Source organism: Rattus norvegicus, chromosome 7 (genome assembly GCF_021556685.1).
Source record: "Rattus norvegicus strain SHRSP/BbbUtx chromosome 7, alternate assembly SHRSP_T2T, whole genome shotgun sequence".
Taxonomy (NCBI): domain Eukaryota; kingdom Metazoa; phylum Chordata; class Mammalia; order Rodentia; family Muridae; genus Rattus; species Rattus norvegicus.
The window spans coordinates 99,405,349-99,423,741 of NC_141540.1; the positions used below are offsets into that span (position 1 = coordinate 99,405,349).

General features: G+C 46.1%; 1 protein-coding gene across 1 annotated transcript in view; it reads right to left on the reverse strand.

The window, feature by feature from the left end:
- Nucleotides 1-2,586: 2,586 nt before the first annotated feature.
- Nucleotides 2,587-18,393, reverse strand: part of Fbxo32 (F-box protein 32) — a 33,808-nt gene continuing 18,001 nt past the window's right edge. The window contains 5 exon segments of the mRNA NM_133521.2: nucleotides 2,587-2,874; nucleotides 4,174-4,317; nucleotides 5,367-5,549; nucleotides 14,026-14,210; nucleotides 14,989-15,082. Coding sequence (NP_598205.2) covers nucleotides 2,785-2,874; nucleotides 4,174-4,317; nucleotides 5,367-5,549; nucleotides 14,026-14,210; nucleotides 14,989-15,082 — 696 coding nt within the window. The 3' untranslated portion in view covers nucleotides 2,587-2,784.

Sequence of the window (18,393 nt, forward strand, 5' to 3'; positions counted from 1 at the left end):
TTCAAAATGGGCATAACTCCAGTTCTGCATTTCAACATGCAAAGGAGTGGAAGTCAGGTACAGAGAAACAGTTCTATCTCTCCCAGCAATTCCTATAGCCACACTTCTCTTGCTTTCGTGTCAGCAGTTCTCTGCTAGGGACTCTTAGGTTTTGTGTTTTAGGTCTGGGAGTCCTGTGTGGGTTTGCCAAGAGGAATTCTATAGACTGTTAATGTCCTAAGAGCTTTGCTTTTTAACTCCCAGTACTTGAATGTGAGGCTCTGGCCATGACCTAATATGGATATCTTGCTTGCCCTACTTTCTCTGTTGCCACCCCACCCCCCAAACAGCACCAAAGATATATCATTTCTACTCCTCTCCCTCTCCCTCTCCACCTTCCATATCCTTCCTGTTTTCTGCCAACCAATGACAGTGACCAATACATCTTCCTTTCTTTTTCATCCTTCAAATGATTCTTCAGTTGTGCCACATACCATATCCAATGACACCATCTGCAGGCACCTAATAAATATTTCAGAAAGCTGTGACCTCACGCTTGGGGTAAGGGTCATTTTATGATGTAAAGGCAGATTGTTGCCTGGGGTGTATGTATGCTATCTGACGTTGGGTACTGCTGCCCATCCGTAAGATTGGCTAACCAGTTTATGCTGGGAGTTTAAAGCTGGCAAAGTTGATGGACCTGTAAACTCCAAGGTCCCAACAACTTCCCATCTCTGAACAGCACAACAGAGCAGTTGTAACAGGCTGAGGACATGCGAAAGGCCACGATCCGCTAACCTCAACACTGTCACTCAGAATCACTGTGGCTGGCCTGCCTGCCTGCCTTCCTTCCTCCCTCCCTCCCTCCCTCCCTCCCTTCCTTCCTTCCTTCCTTCCTTCCTTCCTTCCTTCCTTCCTTCCTTCCTTCCATCTACACCCTACATTCTTAATGTAAAACTGATTCTGGGGAGAAGAGTCAAAAAACCAAAATCAAACAGGAAACTCTTATCTGTTACGGTGTTTGTAATCTCCAAGGCTCAACTTTAGACTTCTAACTTTTCTATATAAAGGAAATCTTGTTCCTTTACATGTTCCTTTTCTCATTACAAACCTTTAAATTCAACTTAATTTCCCAGGAAATGGTGCTGAAAAAAAACCAAACATGGAGAACTTGTGGTGTAAGCACAGCTGTGAGATCCTGCCAGTCAGGGAGGCCCACAGTCTCCATTGGCCCGTACAGTACCGACCCGAGGGCGCTCTAACCACCAAGGAAGAGTGTGGACTGCCCCTGCCTTCTTCCTGCTCATGCTCGGCCATCTTTCCTCTCCTAGGACCACCCCAAGCATCAGTGCTTCGGTCACACCACACCTTCACATTTACATGGAACAAACGCCTATTTCTGCTTATTTTGCCAAGGGCATGCATAGTGGCAATTTTATTTGGAGATTAAAAAAAAAAAGCAAATACAGTTGCAAATATATGTACATTGTAGAAAAGCAACACTCTATAAAAAGTAAAAAATGAAAACATTTCCCCCACCCCAGGAATTAACTCCTTAAGCCCTGAGATCTCCTTTCTTCCACAGTGTTCATGTCTCTGCCTCGAAAGAACCCCTGGGATCCTTTTTCTTTTAATTTTCTTTGTTCTAACTCGGTCCCGAAACAAGCTTAAGACGAACACGTCTATCTGGCCGGAACTCCAGGCTTTCTTTTAAATCACGCCTCTGTGAAAAGTCCCAGTTCAGGATGACCCGAGTTTAATGTTGGACCTAAAGAACAGACAGAGCCTCAGCTCACTGCCCCGCCCAGGGGAAGCAGCCGCTGTCAGGATGCTTAACTGACTAGTATGAAAAAAACGTGTCTCTCAGGCCTCAGTTCACAGACTCCACTAAAGGTCCCAGATATTCACTTATCCATGAAGACACCCAAGAAGCCCAGACAGGCCCAGAAGTTAGAAGTTAGGAAGAAGGAATTGTTAAACTGGGAGTGTTGCAGAGCCTAATTCTCTCTTCATGGCTTCTGCTGCTCTTTAACTGGTCTCCTGGTTCCCAACAGGAGCTACACCATGGAAGGAAAAAAGACGAAGGTACTGAGAGGGGTTGGGGGATCAGGAAGTCAGAACGAGACAGGGCTCTTTTTTCTCTCTTTCTGCCAGCCTTCCCAGCTTAGAACACTTTACAGAGTATAGAACTTACATGAAACACAGACTTTGCCTGCTAGATAATGTATGTTGCCAGAGAGCACGCTATGCTTTTAGAGGTAGACCATTGTGTGGCATCTTCATAGGCTAAGGACTCAGGCCCGTGCAGATTTCAGGTGGGTGGACTTCTTTGCCTCTTCAAAGCAAACCCCGAATCCAAACCCGAAGCCCAAGGGTTTCTCAATCGTAGCTTCCTTCTCCTTCTCCTTCTTCCTTGTTTTGTCCCAACAACATTTTCACATTATAAAGAGTGTTCCATCTTGTCCTTGAGTTTTGCCTTTTTCTTCCTAGGGAACTTAAGAGGACTCCATGTTCATGGCGGACACAGAGTTCTTGCCCTTATAGTCTTGCTTGCAAATTGTTAGGGGTGGGGGGGGTGGGGAAACGTCTATTTACAGTATTTTTTGCTTTTCTGTACCAGTTGTAATGTGAAATTCACATTTGTAAGTTTCCATTGGCAACCGCATCTCTTCCCACCGTTGTCTTCTCCATGACGTATCCCAGCAGTTTCAGGCCAATGCTTCAAATGTACACTATTTACAAACGAAGTGTCCAGACTCCCAACCATCCAATCAGGGGCCTTCTGAAGTGTTGGCGTGTGCGTGTTCAGAACTTGAACAAGTTAATAAAGTCTTGGGGTGAAAGTGAGACGGAGCAGCTCTCTGGGTTGTTGGCCGTGCATGGATGGTCAGTGCCCTAGAAAGAGCGTCATGGTTAGAGCTGAGTGCTTGGTGGCAGTTCGCTGGTGCTGTAAAGCACTACCCAGTCTTTAACAATTCTCTGTCAAGAATGCCACTGTAGGGGCTGGGAAGACAGCTCAGTGGTTAAGAGCATGTACTGCTCTTGCAGGTGACCCACATTTGGTTCTTGTCCCTGGGTCAAGAGACTCACAGTCACCTGTAACTTTGGCTCCAAGGTAGCTGATATCCTCTTTCAGGGCTGGAGTTACTGATCTCACACATGCATAACCACGCTTAAATGTGTATGCATGTGCGTGATTAAAAGTACCAATACATCTTAAAAACAAAAGAATGCCACGGAATTAAGGGGCTGGGGAAAGCAGTTAGTGGGTCAAGTGACTGGTGTGTGAGATCACAAGGATCTGGGTTTGGATTCCTCGTACCCACACCAAATCTGGGCATGGAGGTATGCATCTTGAAGCCCTAGCACTGGGGGAGATGGGTAGGGTCAAGATAGGTGGGTCTCTGGAGTTCATTGGTTTAGTCAAACTGTCAATTAGTCAAACTAGTCAAAGAGTCTAATTAAACTGGTGAGCTCCAGGTTCACGAAAAGCAAAAAATTAAAAAATTGAAAAGTGGAGAGCTATTGAGAAAAACAGGAGACTGTGACCTCTGGCCTCAGCATGAGTATGTGCTCACGTGTGCATATGTGCACCTGTACAGATATGTGTATACACAAACAGAGCACATTCAACGATTGACACCCCCCCCCCCCCAGAATTCCAAGGCTCTGTGAAGCTAAGGAATTAGTGCTTGCCTACAGTGCATACAAAGACAGATGGTGAACAGGTCTCAGAGACAAATCAATATAAGGGGTAGAGGGGATGAAAGTCTTTGAGTTTCCTTCCCTGTCCAAGTATTGAATGAGTTTTACTCTCCTCATAAGTTGGGGGCTGAGATAGGCAAGAACAGCCAGCCTCATGTTGCTGGCACTGCTGCCTCAGGGTCTGGCTCAGGGAAATCAGGGCAGGAACTCAAGGCGGGAACCTGGAGACAGGGACTGAAGCAGAGGCTTCACCCACTGATTACTGGCCTGCTCCCCATGGCTTGCTCAGCCTGCTTTGCTATAGCACCCAGGACCACCAGCCCAGGAGTGGCACTGCTGACAGTCAGCTGGGTCCTTCTACATCAATCACCAATCAAGAGACTGCCACATGGACTTGCCCACCAGTCAATTTGGTGGGGACATTTTCTAAATCGAGGGTCCCACTTCCCAAATGACTTTAGCTTGTGTCAAGCCAGCACAGACCCGTACCTTCCAGGAGAGAATGTGGCAGTGTTTGCAAAGCTGCAGGGTGACCCCATACTGTTCTCTTCTTGGGTAACATCGCACAAGCTTAAAGTACATCTTCTTCCAATCCAGCTGCCCTTTGTCAGACAAGATCAATCGCTTGCGGATCTAAAAATGAAATGGAGAAACACTCAAGTTATAAAGCCACACTTCCTTAGCTCTTCCCACTCACAGTACTGCGTACCCAGCTCTCCAAACAAACAGGTAGCTATGATTTCTTTTTCCTACTGACTGTATTTATGATGCTTCTGGCTGCTCCTTCAAAGCTTAGGTCACGCCCAGAAGCCAATTCAATATTTTCTTTGCTGTAGACCTGAGTGATTATTTCTACGAAGACATGGTTATTAGCACCGTGGCTTTTTTTACATTGAAGTACCAGTGGAGTCATGAAAAGAACCCACTGGATGAACGCACACATATGAAGAATTGGAGAAAAACCCTGTGGCAGCATGAGGAAGAACACGTTGATAGGGTGTCCACAGGTCCAATTCAAATGTTGCATTCTGAGAGTCATTTCAATAATTTGAATACACTGGTCATTTGTGGCCTTGGTCTCTTCGCCTGGTAGAAGTGGGCATGACAATATCTACACTTCCTTGGTGGGTGGATAAAAGGAAGTAATGTTTATAAACCTGCTTGAATGTAAAGCAGCATAAAATGTCCTTTTTTTTTTTTTTTTTCCGGAGCTGAGGACCGAACCCGGGGCCTTGCGCTTGCTAGGCAAGCACTCTACCACTGAGTTAAATCCCCACCCCCACTCCTTTTTTTTTTTTAAGGAAAAGAGGAAATACTGATTTGTGAAATTTCGGGGTGATCCATAAAATATAAACTGGGTTAGGGATTTCTTTTTCCTCTATTAAGACAATGATGGTAACAACAAGGAACCAAAAAGTAAAAACCTCACATTGACTTAGAAACGCCTCGGACCAATGGTTCTCAACCTGTGGGTCCCGACCACCCAGGTCAAATACCCCTTTCACAGGGGTCTCCTAGACCATCAGAAAATCCAGGTGTTTACATTACGATTCATAATAGTAGCAAAATTACAGTTGTAAAGTAGCAATGAAAACAATTTTAATGTTGGGGGGCACTGCATGCTGGAGAGGGATGGGTCAGGGCAGGGAACACAAAGGGACAGGCCACTGGGTTTCACTGACCTGCCGCTCTGAGAAGTGGTACTGGCAGAGTCTCTTCCACAGTAGCCGGTCTTCACTGAGCACATGCAGGTCTGGGGCTGCCTGGCCCAGGCTGACCAGGTCCCGCCCATCGCTCAGCCTCTGCATGATGTTCAGTTGTAAGCACACAGGCAGGTCGGTGATCGTGAGACCTTTGAAGGCCGGCTGCAGAGAGAAGGGTGGATGATAAGCAAAAAAGTGCCATTTTCCAGGCAGCTTGCTCCCAGAATGTCCTGCTCTTCCAATCTACTACTAGATTCCTAAGCAGTAATGCTCCCGGTTCAATGTAGAAGCGGGAGCCATGGCAGGGTCTCCCAGAGAACAGCCTGGAGTGGCTTGGATGATGGCTGCCAGCAGGCTTTCCTTGTGTTTGCAAGCTTCTGCTCTAAAGAGCTCTCTAAATAGCACATGATGGAAATATATATATATATATATATATATATATATATATATATATATATATATTTGAGGGGGATAGGTGGGGAAAGAGTTTCTCTGTGTAGATCTTTCTGGCTGTCCTGGAACCTGCTCTGTAGACCAGGCTGGCCTTGAACTCAGAGATCTTCCTGCTTCTTGCCTCTTGAGTACTGGAATTAAAGGCGTGTGCCAGCACAGCCTGGCTATACTTTCCTTTATTCTTGAGAATTTCATGGATGTATAGAATGAAACTGTTCATCCAATTTCCCTCCCCTAACCCCCTGGTATCTTTCCCTAACAGGTCCCTCCCCAACTTCAAGTTGATGATTTGTTTTTATTTTCTGTGTATGTGTCTGCATGTCTGTAACTGCACCACATCCATGCTTTGTGCCTGTAGAAGTTACAAGAGGGCGACAAAGCCCTTAGAACTGGAGTTACTAATGGTTATGAGCTGCCATGTGGATGCTAGGAGCTGAACCCAGATCCTCTGCAAGAGCAGTAAGCACGCTTAACCACTGAGCCATCTCTCTATCACCTCATCTTTTTTTTTTTTTGTTTGACAACCCACTAAGTCCAATTAATTCTGCCCATACATGTATGGTGTGTAGCCATCCACCGACCCTATGCACAAGGTGTGTGGCCATCCGCTGTGATGGTATGGGGCCATCCACTGTCTTCATGTGTATGGTGTGAGGCCACCCACTGTCTATATATACATGTTGTATGGCCATCTACTACCCATATGTGCATGGTGTGAGCCACCCACTGTCCATCCATGCGTGGCATGGGGCCATCCACTGCCCAGTGCATGGAAACATGGCAGATTCTTATACTTCATTCACTTCACTATTAAGCTGCAAGACTCGCTACCTTCCAAAAGTGCTACTGCCCAGGACGGGTGACCCGGGCAGACCCTTGGCCTCCCATCTCACCATCCTCTGTGACCTCAGATTGTTCCATTTCGGTATATTCTCTGGCACCCAAACCACATCTCGACTACCTGTGCACAGTGCCCTCACCCCTCCTGGCCGTCTCTTGTCTCAGATTCACTTCAAACCCATTTCCATCGGGCATGGTGGCACATGTCTTTAATCCCAGCACTTGGTAGGTAGAGATAGGAGGATCTCTAGGAGTTTATAGAGAGTTCTAGGACAGTCAGGAGCTATCCTACACAGAGAGAGACCACGTTTCAAAAATCCAAACACCAAAGAAAGCAAAGCAAAACGAAACAAAAAGCAACCATTTCCTCTGATGACCATTTCTGTGTATGTGTTTCCCATAGGTCTCCTTCACCGCACCTTCCTAAGAATTGCTAAAAGCTCCTCCATGGCTGTCTGCAACTCTCTCTTCTGCACAACCTCTTCCCCTTAAGAAACACCCAGTTAATCTCATAAAACTGCAAAGCTTCTGTAAGGCAAAGGACACTGTGGTTAGGACAAAACGGCAACCAACAGATTGGGAAAAGATCTTTACCAATCCTACAACAGATAGAGGCCTTATATCCAAAATATACAAAGAACTCAAGAAGTTAGACCGCAGGGAGACAAATAACCCTATTAAAAAATGGGGTTCAGAGCTAAACACAGAATTCACAGCTGAGGAATGCCGAATGGCTGAGAAACACCTAAAGAAATGTTCAACATCTTTAGTCATAAGGGAAATGCAAATCAAAACAACCCTGAGATTTCACCTCACACCAGTGAGAATGGCTAAGATCAAAAACTCAGGTGACAGCAGATGCTGGCGAGGATGCGGAGAAAGAGGAACACTCCTCCATTGTTGGTGGGATTGCAGACTGGTACAACCATTCTGGAAATCAGTCTGGAGGTTCCTCAGAAAATTGGACATTGAACTGCCTGAGGATCCAGCTATACCTCTCTTGGGCATATACCCAAAAGATGCCCCAACATATAAAAAAGACACATGCTCCACTATGTTCATAGCAGCCTTATTTATAATAGCCAGAAGCTGGAAAGAACCCAGATGCCCTTCAACAGAGGAATGGATACAGAAAATGTGGTACATCTACACAATGGAATATTACTCAGCTATCAAAAACAATGACTTTATGAAATTCGTAGGCAAATGGTTGGAACTGGAAAATATCATCCTGAGTGAGGTAACCCAATCACAGAAAAACACACATGGTATGCACTTATTGATAAGTGGCTATTAGCCCAAATGCTTGAATTACCCTAGATGCCTAGAACAAATGAAACTCAAGACGGATGATCAAAATGTGAATGCTTCACTCCTTCTTTAAAAGGGGAACAAGAATACCCTTGGCAGGGAAGAGAGAGGCAAAGATTAAAACAGACACAGAAGGAACACACATTCAGAGCCTGCCCCACATGTGGCCCATACATATACAGCCATCCAATTAGACAAGATGGATGAAGCAAAGAAGTGCAGACCGACAGGAGCCGGATGTAGATCGCTCCTGAGAGACACAGCCAGAATACAGCAAATACAGAGGCGAATGCCAGCAGCAAACCACTGAACTGAGAATAGGACCCCCGTTGAAGGAATCAGAGAAAGAACTGGAAGAGCTTGAAGGGGCTCGAGACCCCATATGTACAACAATGCCAAGCAACCAGAGCTTCCAGGGACTAAGCCACTACCTAAAGACTATACATGGACTGACCCTGGACTCTGACCTCATAGGTAGCAATGAATATCCTAGTAAGAGCACCAGTGGAAGGGGAAGCCCTGGGTCCTGCTAAGACTGAACCCCCAGTGAACTAGATTTTTGGGGGGAGGGCGGCAATGGGGGGAGGATGGGGAGGGGAACACCCATAAAGAAGGGGAGGGGAAGGGATTAGGGGGATGTTTGCCCGGAAACCGGGAAAGGGAATAACACTCAAAATGTATATAAGAAATACTCAAGTTAATAAAATAAAAAAAAAAAAAAGAAACACCCAGTTAAGTATTCCTTTCAGATCCTAAGGACCTCTGGACAGCAGGAATTTTGCTTTGTTTCCCTATTGTGTTTTGGTGTTTGTAACATCATAAGCACTTAATAAAAATATTAGTGCAATGGACTAAAAATCCAAATAGTTAAACAAGAATAACGCAGAGACACTGTGTTTGTGCGTGCGTGCGTGTGTGTGTATGTGTGTGTGTGTGTGTGTGTGTGTGTGTTTGTATGTGTGTATGTGGGTTTGTGCATGTTTCCGTTTGAGTTTATATGTATGCATGTTTCTGTATATGTTTGTGTTTATATCTGTTTGTACACACTGGGAATGGTTGGCCCCCAAACCCTTTGAGCTAAGCTATGCTGTAACTGAGGCAGTCCTATTCATATCACGGAACATTTAATTTTTTAAAAACCCCTTTATTTATTCTACATGCATGAGTGTTTTGCCTGCATGTATATATGTGCAGCCCATGGAGATCAGAAGAAGGTATCAGATCCCTGCAATTGGAGTTCAGATGGTTGTGAGCCACCATGTGGGTGGGTGGTGGGAAGTGAACCCAGGTCTTTTGCAAGAGCAACAGTGAGAGAGCTCTCCAGCCCCTGCAGGGAATGTTTTAAAAACAGCTCATCTACATATAGTATTCACCTGCAATCAACCAGGAGCTTTTGAAGGAACCTCCTCTATACCCCCAAGCTTAATGCAAGACCTTTCTTATTTTAAATTTTAATGATCTCAAGATACCTCACCTAGACCTACAGCAGGTGTACCTTGGAGGCCTTAGAGACTAGTCCAGTACAAAGAGCCCTTGTGGCATTTACTGTGACCAGGTGCAGAGCTGTGCAGGGGAAAATAATGCTCTGGGAATAGGGATTATTTTTCTCATCCAATTTCTGGGGGGAGAAACTGTAGGAAGCAGAGCAGAGCCCGATCACATGGGAGACTCCAGGGTTTTCTTGGTACCAGCCTCACTGTGTCAGTGTCAGTGTCATTGTCTTGGCAATCATCTGAGTCCCTGGGCAGTCAGGACAGGTACCAGTGGGAAGCCACAGAGGGGCTTAAGCGGGTAGTGAGAAGAATGGATGTCACATGGGAGGGTGTCACGTGGGAGGGTGTCACGTGGGAGGGTGTCACGTGGGCAAAGAGCAGATGCAAATAGCATCTTGAGGAGACTGGGTCTCAGTCTACCCAGCTCCCAAAGCCTGTGTTTAGAATACTGCCAACGATCCTTCTAGCTCCCATGATCTTGGACCTGCAGTGGACTCAGGCCTCCTGTTTCTTCAGAAGTGCCTGTGACCTGACAGTTTTTACTGCTCTCTTATACCCCAGGCTGTTGGGCTCAACTTTCAATTGTTTGTAACATTTAGGGCTTGGTATTGCTGCAGAAAGCCCTCGACCTCTCTGCCGTTTATCATCTGCTGTTGATCATAAGAGCTAATAAAACTGCCATGGGGTTTTCTTTTTGTTTCCAACACTTCAAAGCCTCGACTTTTTTGGTTAAAACTCCCAGGCCAATTATTACATTAACTCCCATTAAAGGCACACTTGCTTGGCAGAGTTTTGCTCTGTCAAATTTTCAAACCTGAACTTTTCCAAAACCCTTGCCCAGACCTCGTGCCAAGCCCTTACTCCTGATAAATGGTTAACTGCTTGCATGCCTTCTTCCTTTTGAATATAAACATATAAAAGGAAAAGTACGTCACTCTTGCAGCCCCAGTCAAGCAGTTGGCTAAACTCCATTTGTGTCTACCCCAGCTCCCATTTTCCAAAACACTGCTTTGCCCACAGCACCATAATTATATCTTATTTTTCCTACAAACCAGAGCCCTTAATTTTGTCCTTCATCCTTCATTATATAAATTATGTCTGCCAATAAAAGTTGGCTTGAAAGAATTAGATATGAAGATTTCTAAGGCAAACAAGGTTATGTGCTGGGACAACGGTGGCAGGACTTGGGCACAGAGGAAGCATTTACTACGAAAGACACTTGAATATTTTCATGGATTAACATACTTCTCTTTCTGACAAATATAAAAACAGTCCAGACTGAAGTGGAGGGTTCTCATTTTCTCCCCACCCCCTGCCTTCCCTCTCTCCCCTCCCATGACCCACAGGATCTCATAGCCTAGGCTGGTTTCAGATTTGTTAGTAGTTGGGGATGGTCTTGAACTTCCCGTTCTCCTGACTCCGCTTCCCAAGTGTGCTGAGATTACAGGCCTGAGCTGCCATGCCCCTTAAGAGCGGGGATTTATGTGGGATGCTTTTCTTTAAGCTCTCAGAACAATACAGCTCAGAGCCCCCTAGTGGGTTCAGGGGAGGACAGAGTGTAGAAAGGACCAGTAGTTAAAGGTGTAGCTTCCTGAGCAACCTGGAGTCTGATGCCAGACCTCCTGTGTAGAGGCCCCAGTGCAGTCACACTCTGCTCTCCATGTTTTTGGTTTCCATATCCTTGAACTCAATAAGCCACAGATGGAAATACTCATAAAAAGATGCATTTGTACTGACTGTGTGCAGGCTTTTTTTCTTGTGCTCCTGTCCTATGTCCAGAGCATCCTACAAGGTTTTACAATGGGGCTAGAGGTGATCCCGCAGTGCCGAGGAGGATGTGTGCAGGCTATTGCATGGTCATTAGCCACTGTGTGCTGTGTGCAAGACCCTTGCATCCAGGGCATCCTCGGGTGCCTTTGAGTCTATCCCCTGTGGACACTGAGGATGATTTTTCTCATTTACAAAACAAGGGAAGGAGAATCTTGAAATGTGGCTGGGTAGAAGCGATGAGGTCATGTACAGACACACTCAGCACAGTGGCCAGTAAATTTCATTCATTTATCTTAATTACAATTAATTACTGGATAAGTTAATTATCACATGGGAAGGATTTACTCTGTGTGTGTGTGTGTGTGTGTGTGTGTGTGTGTGTGTGCAGGCAAGCCTTTGATCATAACACCTAATGCATCTATAATAATGCTTACCACATACCAGGCCCTGTTCCAGATGCTGTCTGTACACTAGTTTATGCAAACTCATGTTAAATCTCACACAGGGCTACGAGATGGGCATCTCAGACTCTGTTTTCCAAAGGTCGAAAGCGAAGCATGGGGAGACTGAATACTATGTCCAAATCTTGCAGTTGCTAACTTATCTTTGTCATCCAGAATCTAGGATGATATTCTCCAATCCTGCCCCTCCGAGCCCTGAAAATGAACTTCAGCAGGCAGCGGTGGGGAGCTGCCTCTTCAAACAAACATTCACCTCTTTGACTGAAATCAACTGACTGCCTCTGCCAGGTATAGAGCAGGAGATGACAGTGTCTTTTCATCTGAAAACTATAAAGCAGTGGGTAGAGACAGACGTGTATGTGCACGAGATCATTTTACCTAGTCAGAGTGGTTCTGGTTCTGAAGAATGAGTGATAGGGGCTTTAAGAGTTGGGCTGGGCCAGGAAGGCTAGGAGCTAAGGGACCCCGATGTAATGTGTAGAGGTGTGGCGGTCTCTGAAGCATCTAAAGCAGATGTTGGAGGAGACGCACGTTAGTGTCGATCTCTTCTGTAGAAGACTTCATTGGATTAAAGAGGTTTTTTTTTTTTTTTAAATAAGCTGGATCAGTGGATAAATACATGGAAGGGAACTAGACGGGGAAACGTTTGGAAGCCAGTGATGCTAAGCACACTTTGCCATTTTAGGAATAAACAGTCCAAGCTTCTGACCTCAGCTCTTAGCCGAATTGCTGTGTAGGCTGGGAAGGTCACTGGAACCCTCTGGTCCCCACTTCAATGCCAGCCTCTGTAGGGTAATAGTAATTACAACGGCTGCTTTTCAAGAGTGTTTGGGCATTAACTAAAGAGGGTTTTAAGGAAGAAAGGACACAGAAGTACAAGGAATGGGCTATCAGTGTAGGTGACATGCTCATCTGAGGTAGCCAGAGGGAGCAGAGCTCAGGGCAAGCATGAGTATCGAAATGGATGCTCCAAAGTTGCTAGAGGGCAGCTGTCATTAGGACAAATGGGCCTTGTTCATTTCTGTCACTGGCTGGAAATTTTCTTTGGGAAATACTTCTTTGGGGAAGTATTCAGTGCAGGCCATAGAGAATGCTAGAAATCATGTAGCAGGTCTGCTCCAGTTTTTTTGTGTGTGAGATGGAATTCTGGTCTTAAATGTACAATGTTAAGCTCTGCCTTTCTTTTGGGGAGAGACTGGGATAAATCATTACATCACACTGTTCATAATACATGCTTAATTTTCTTAAAACAATGCGACAGTGGGGCTAATTTCTGAAAGGTGCCCTACATTCGGGCTCTGCTCTGTGCACGCATGTGTTTGCAGGCATGTGCATGTGTGTGCGTGCATGTGTGTGCCTGTACGTGGATACGTGGGTGCTCACAAGTGTGGGTTTTAGCCTAAGTGACTCTTAGGAAGCCACGTAGAGGTTTCTATCTTTCAGAATTTAAGAAACCAAGGCACAGAAAAATCATTAGTTGTAAAGAGGGAATGCTTTTTTTTTTTTGGAACTGTCACATGGCAACTATTTACAACAGACCATACGGCTTTCTGCAGGTCACCTTCACCTGATACATGGTACAGTTCCAAACTGTATGGGTCCCGGAAGCCACTTACCCAGCCCAGGGTCTGATAAGATAAGTAAGCTAAGTGTCCTGTGAGGCTCCCGAGTGTGCCTGTCCACCGGAGAGACTGAGATCACACCAATAGCAGTCACAGGTTTCTGTATGTCTCAAGTCTTCCTGCTCACCATTAAGACGACGGGAGCCAACAATGAGGTTTTAATTCGGAAAGCCGAAACAAAGGTCTGATACATGTGGCCCTATGCCAATAACTTACAGGCTCTGAGTGAGTCTGACTCAGTATTTTCTTACATGTACGCTCAGGCTTGCTTCAAAGGCATCCCTTGTCATCACTACCAATAAATGGAACTGAGATTTTAAAAGGCCGGTAGTACCAGTTCTCCAAGCCTGTCTTCTGGGGACTAACCCCAATCCACAAACAGCTCATTCTTTCTGAGGAAAGGAGAGCTCCCCCAAGCCACACTGAAGACTTCAGCAGGACAGCCAGCACCCTGCCCCCAACGTCGTTCTGCGCGATGCTCCGGTTGTCTGTTATCCTTCACATTCCTTCCACCTACTTTTGCCAAGTTTCTCTTCCCACTCCCCTCCCTCTGGATGCCCCTCATGCCACCCTCCGGGACGAGGCATCAAATCAGAAGTGCCTTAGCTCCTGTATCACTGAGTCCTGGACTTCTGCTCGGTGGCTAAGTGGAGGGAACCATGGCATGGGGGGTGGCTGGGTCACTTACCCTGCTGATCTGGATGCTGTTCAGCTGCTGTTGCCAGTGTAGAATGGTCTCCATTCGATACACCCACATGTTGATGTTGCCCACCAGCACGGACTTGCCGACTCTCTGGACCAGCGTGCATAAGGATGTGTAGAGGGTCTGGAGAAGTTCCCGTATGAGTCTTATGTTTTGCTGGTCTTCAAGAACTTGAGTGGAAAAAATGAAATCAAAGTTATGTTACTGAAGCCAGGCATATTACAAGTGGGCTTTTCTTCTCCCCTGTGGGCTCCTGTTACTGAGTGCTGCCTCTGTCTTTCTTTCTCGCCAGTGTTTATTCTACACTCGGCTAATGGGTAGAGTTTCTCTCATCTGGGTCCCTCTTTGTTCCCTTCTCCTGGGTTTCTAAAGAACTCGTTTCTGTTTCCATTGCCCCACCAGTGCCAAGTGTCCACCTGAGCAGAAAGCGGTGTTTTTGTTCAGAAGATGACATCTTTCTAGATCAGTAGAAGACTGCAGTTTTGGGGTTCAGAAGGTTGGGTTCTAACCCTGTCTGTCACTTCTCTAGACAACCATTTCTCATACGCCTCAGTTCCCCTATATGTGACATGACTCAGTCGAGCCAGAGGTCTTAAGGTTCCCTCTAGTTCAGTTTATGCCTCAATTCTGCTTTTGCGCACAGCTCCATTTCTTGGGAAGATAGAAACTCCATGGTGCAGGGTGAGGTTCATGTCCTCATTGAGAAGCCAGCCAAACTCGAAGCAGGGCAAACATATGATCCTAGAGGAATGACAAGGGGGCAGTGCTCTTGCCCTTTGCCAAGGGCATGGGTGGCACCGCTTGTCTGAGCTGGAAGCTTTACTCCTGAGGTTCAGCTGGCAGTCTTCACTTCCATAGGCGCATGTGTCTTTAAACCCAGTGACATCTACTTGAGATGCCTATTCCCACACCTAGAAAAAGGGCCGAGAGAGGGCAGGGGAAGCTCACCTTTCAGTACTACTTTTTCCAAAATGTTCATGAAGTTCTTTTGGGCGATGCCACTCAGGGATGTGAGCTGTGACTTTGCTATCAGCTCCAACAGCTGTGGATAAAAATAGAAGTTGCCAGGCTTAGAATACAGAGATATTTTTTTTCCTCTAATCTTCACTTTTGAGTCACATGACATGTAGATACAGACTGATGACTGATGGGGGTGGGGAGAGAGAGAGAGAGAGAGAGAGAGAGAGAGAGAGAGAGAGAGAGAGAGAGAAGGCAAGGCCACCAGGAATTAAAAAGCAGATGCACAGAGTGAAAGACAAATGGGTGGAATTCAAAACCAGGAGTCAGGCTGAATATTTAATTGCTTTTTTTTTCTTTTATATATCAAGGGTTTGGGGTTTAGCCAGGGCTGATCCATTCTATTCAGCCCACTTTGGAAAGGAGAGCTGACACTATTCCAAAGGGAACAGAACCTCTCATGACCTGTGAACAGCAGAGCTCTGCATAATCACCCCCAGGGGGATCTGTCCTTGTCCGACTTGAACCTTCGTCCACTTCTCTCAGGGCACAGCAAAGCTCACGTTTGGTGTATGTCCCAAGGAGGGGATGATTCTTTTTTAGACAGTACCTGCTTTCCATGTTCAATAACCTTGCCTGATTATTAGATTCCTCTCTCTCTTTTTAAATAGATGTCAAGGAAGAGAAACAGGGTGTATAGTGCATCTGCCTCTCCACAGAGGCTCAAAGAAGAACCCTAGAATCTGTCAGCTCTGACACAATCTTTTTTAAAACTTTATTTTATGTGTGCAAGTATACCATGTCTGCCTTGTGCTAATGGAGGCCAAGAGAGGACATTAGATCCCCTGGAACTGGAGTTACAGACAGTTGTGAGTCACCGTATGGGTGCTCAAACTGAACCCAGGTCCTCTAGAAGAGCAGCAAATGCTCTTGCTAGCTGAGCCATCTCTCTAGCTCCCTGCAATAGAGCCTTGATTGGATAAATTCTCAGCTCTTTGATTATGGGCATGCCTCTAAATATATTTTTCTATGTGGGTTCTTTATCTTTATGAATAATGTTCAGGGTCTTTGAGGTGGTGAGCTTTCAGTGAGAGAGTATACAAGGAACCCTCACCAAAGGACCCCATGTGAGTTAGATGCTAGGTACGTTCAGTTTGTTGTCAAGGGCCTATGTTAATTTCGATTACTCCCATTATTCCCAAACAAAAAGAAAAGACATTATAACACTGTACTGGCATCGTAGATACCATATCGGATGCTGGAATCAAGGCAGGCAAGGGAAGAAACAAAGAAGAATCTAAAACTCTGCCGTATAAAAACAAACTGTATGAGAACACAGGGACTGAAGCAGGACTGCAGGGGACTCACTTTGGACCTGTGCCCTACACTAATGGTTCTCAACCCATGGGTCATGACCCTTTGGCAACTCTCTGTCTCCAAAAATATTTACATTACAATTCATAACAGCAGCAAATTACAGTTAGGAAGTAGCAACCAAAATCATTCTATGGGTTGAGGGTCACCACAACATGAGGAATTGTTTTAAAGGGTCGCACACAGCGTTAGGAAGGTTGAGAGCCACAGCCTTACGTGGTTCAGAGCACCTCCATTGTCCCAGGCCCTTATTTAAAACATTTGTCTTTATTGAGTCCTTTGGACCGTTGTCAAACACAGACAGACCTAGTTCCTTGAATATAATTTTACTTTAAATTGAAAACAAAAAGTTCTGAACCTTGCGTGCCTTCGTGCTAGATGTGGTATCTTTCACATGTTCAGGGGAAGGAGGAGGAGGAAGAGAAGGAGGAAGAAGAAGAGGAGGAGGAAGAGGAGGAGGAGGGAGAGGAGGAAGAGGAGGAGGAAGAGGAGGAGGAGGAAGAGGAGGAAGAAGAGGAGGAGGAAGAGGAGAAGGAGGAAGAAGAAGAGGAGGAGGAAGAGGAGGAAGAGGAGGAGGAAGAGGAGGAGGAAGAGGAGGAGGAGGAGGAGGAGGAAGAGGAGGAGGAGGAAGAAGAAGAGGAGGAGGAAGAGGAGGAAGAGGAGGAGGAAGAGGAGGAGGAAGAGGAGGAGGAGGAGGAAGAGGAGGAGGAGGAGGAGGAGGAGGAGGAGGAGGAGGAGGAAACACTGCTGTGTTGTGCTTAGTGCTGGAGACCTAAACTTAGAAGTCAGGAGCCAACAAGAGTGATGCTGACAGGCAAGGCATCACAACAGTCCCCGGTTGTGGCGTGGGGGTTGAGGGGGTGGGGAGGCTCTGTCCATGCATAGTGACCGCAGGGCTCTGTGCCTGCCTGGTTCAGTTCTGCCACCAATCAGCGTGTGGCAGTGGAAAAAGAACACAAACCTTTCATTTTCTCCCTGAGCAACAGCAGGCTTAGAAGGCCAGGCTGATGGTTTATTAATGCCCAGAGCCTCACTCACATGACTAGCATAAAGCGAGATGAAAGACAGAGAAAGCCTGGAGGTCTGGAGCCTGCTCCTGCAGGGCGGGCGGCTGAGAGCTGTGACTCATCCTTGGGTAGGAGGTGAGGCAGGGGGCAGCCTTCAGATCAGCCAGAAATGCATCCAAAACACGGGTGCCATGTGACCCCCAGCTCCCCAGAGTGTCAGTCTTAATCTCATCTAAAAGGGCACCAATCACAAGGAAAAAATAAAATAAAAAAGACTGTGCTGCAGGCCCTGCCTGTACAGCTAAGAAACCTCTGCCACTCTACGTTTAGGGGAAGCAAAGAGCTCTTTGTGCTGAGCTTATCACCTGAGGAGGGAGAGGGACAGAGCAGCAAACTAGCGGGTGACAGGAGGGTGACAGGTGATCTCCTCTCTGTTTCACCATATCTTCAGGGAAAGCTTTCATTGCTAGGCAGCTGAGGGGCCCTGGAACAGGAGGATGGGATCCTCTGTCTGGGTGACCTTTCTATAACTGTCATTCATTTAGCAAGAATCTCCTGTAGCACTGAGGCAGATGACGGGGATGGTGAAGCGCCATCTAGCTTGTTCCTGGGTTTCTAATGCCAATAAAAAGACTCCCTCAGGGAAACACAAAACAACAATAAAAAGACGACTACCTACAGGAAACCCAAACCTGAACGGCAACAGCAAAAACTACCTCAGGATTGTTATGAGAATCAAGCGAGATACAGAGAAAAACAAAACTTGCTGTGAGTACCAAACATAAGGTGTTATTATCACTATTAAAATTATTCTCCTCCCCAATGCCGGGTCTCTTAGGGAAGTTTAAGGTTGACATCTGGAGTAGATGAACTTTCTAGAGGGCCAAATAGGAACTGTTTTGTTGTTGTTGTTGTTGTTGTTGTTTGTTTGTTTGTTTGTTTGTTTCTGTTGTTTTAAGGAAGGAGTTCTCTATGTAATAGCCCTGGATGTCCTGGAACTCACACTGTAGACGAG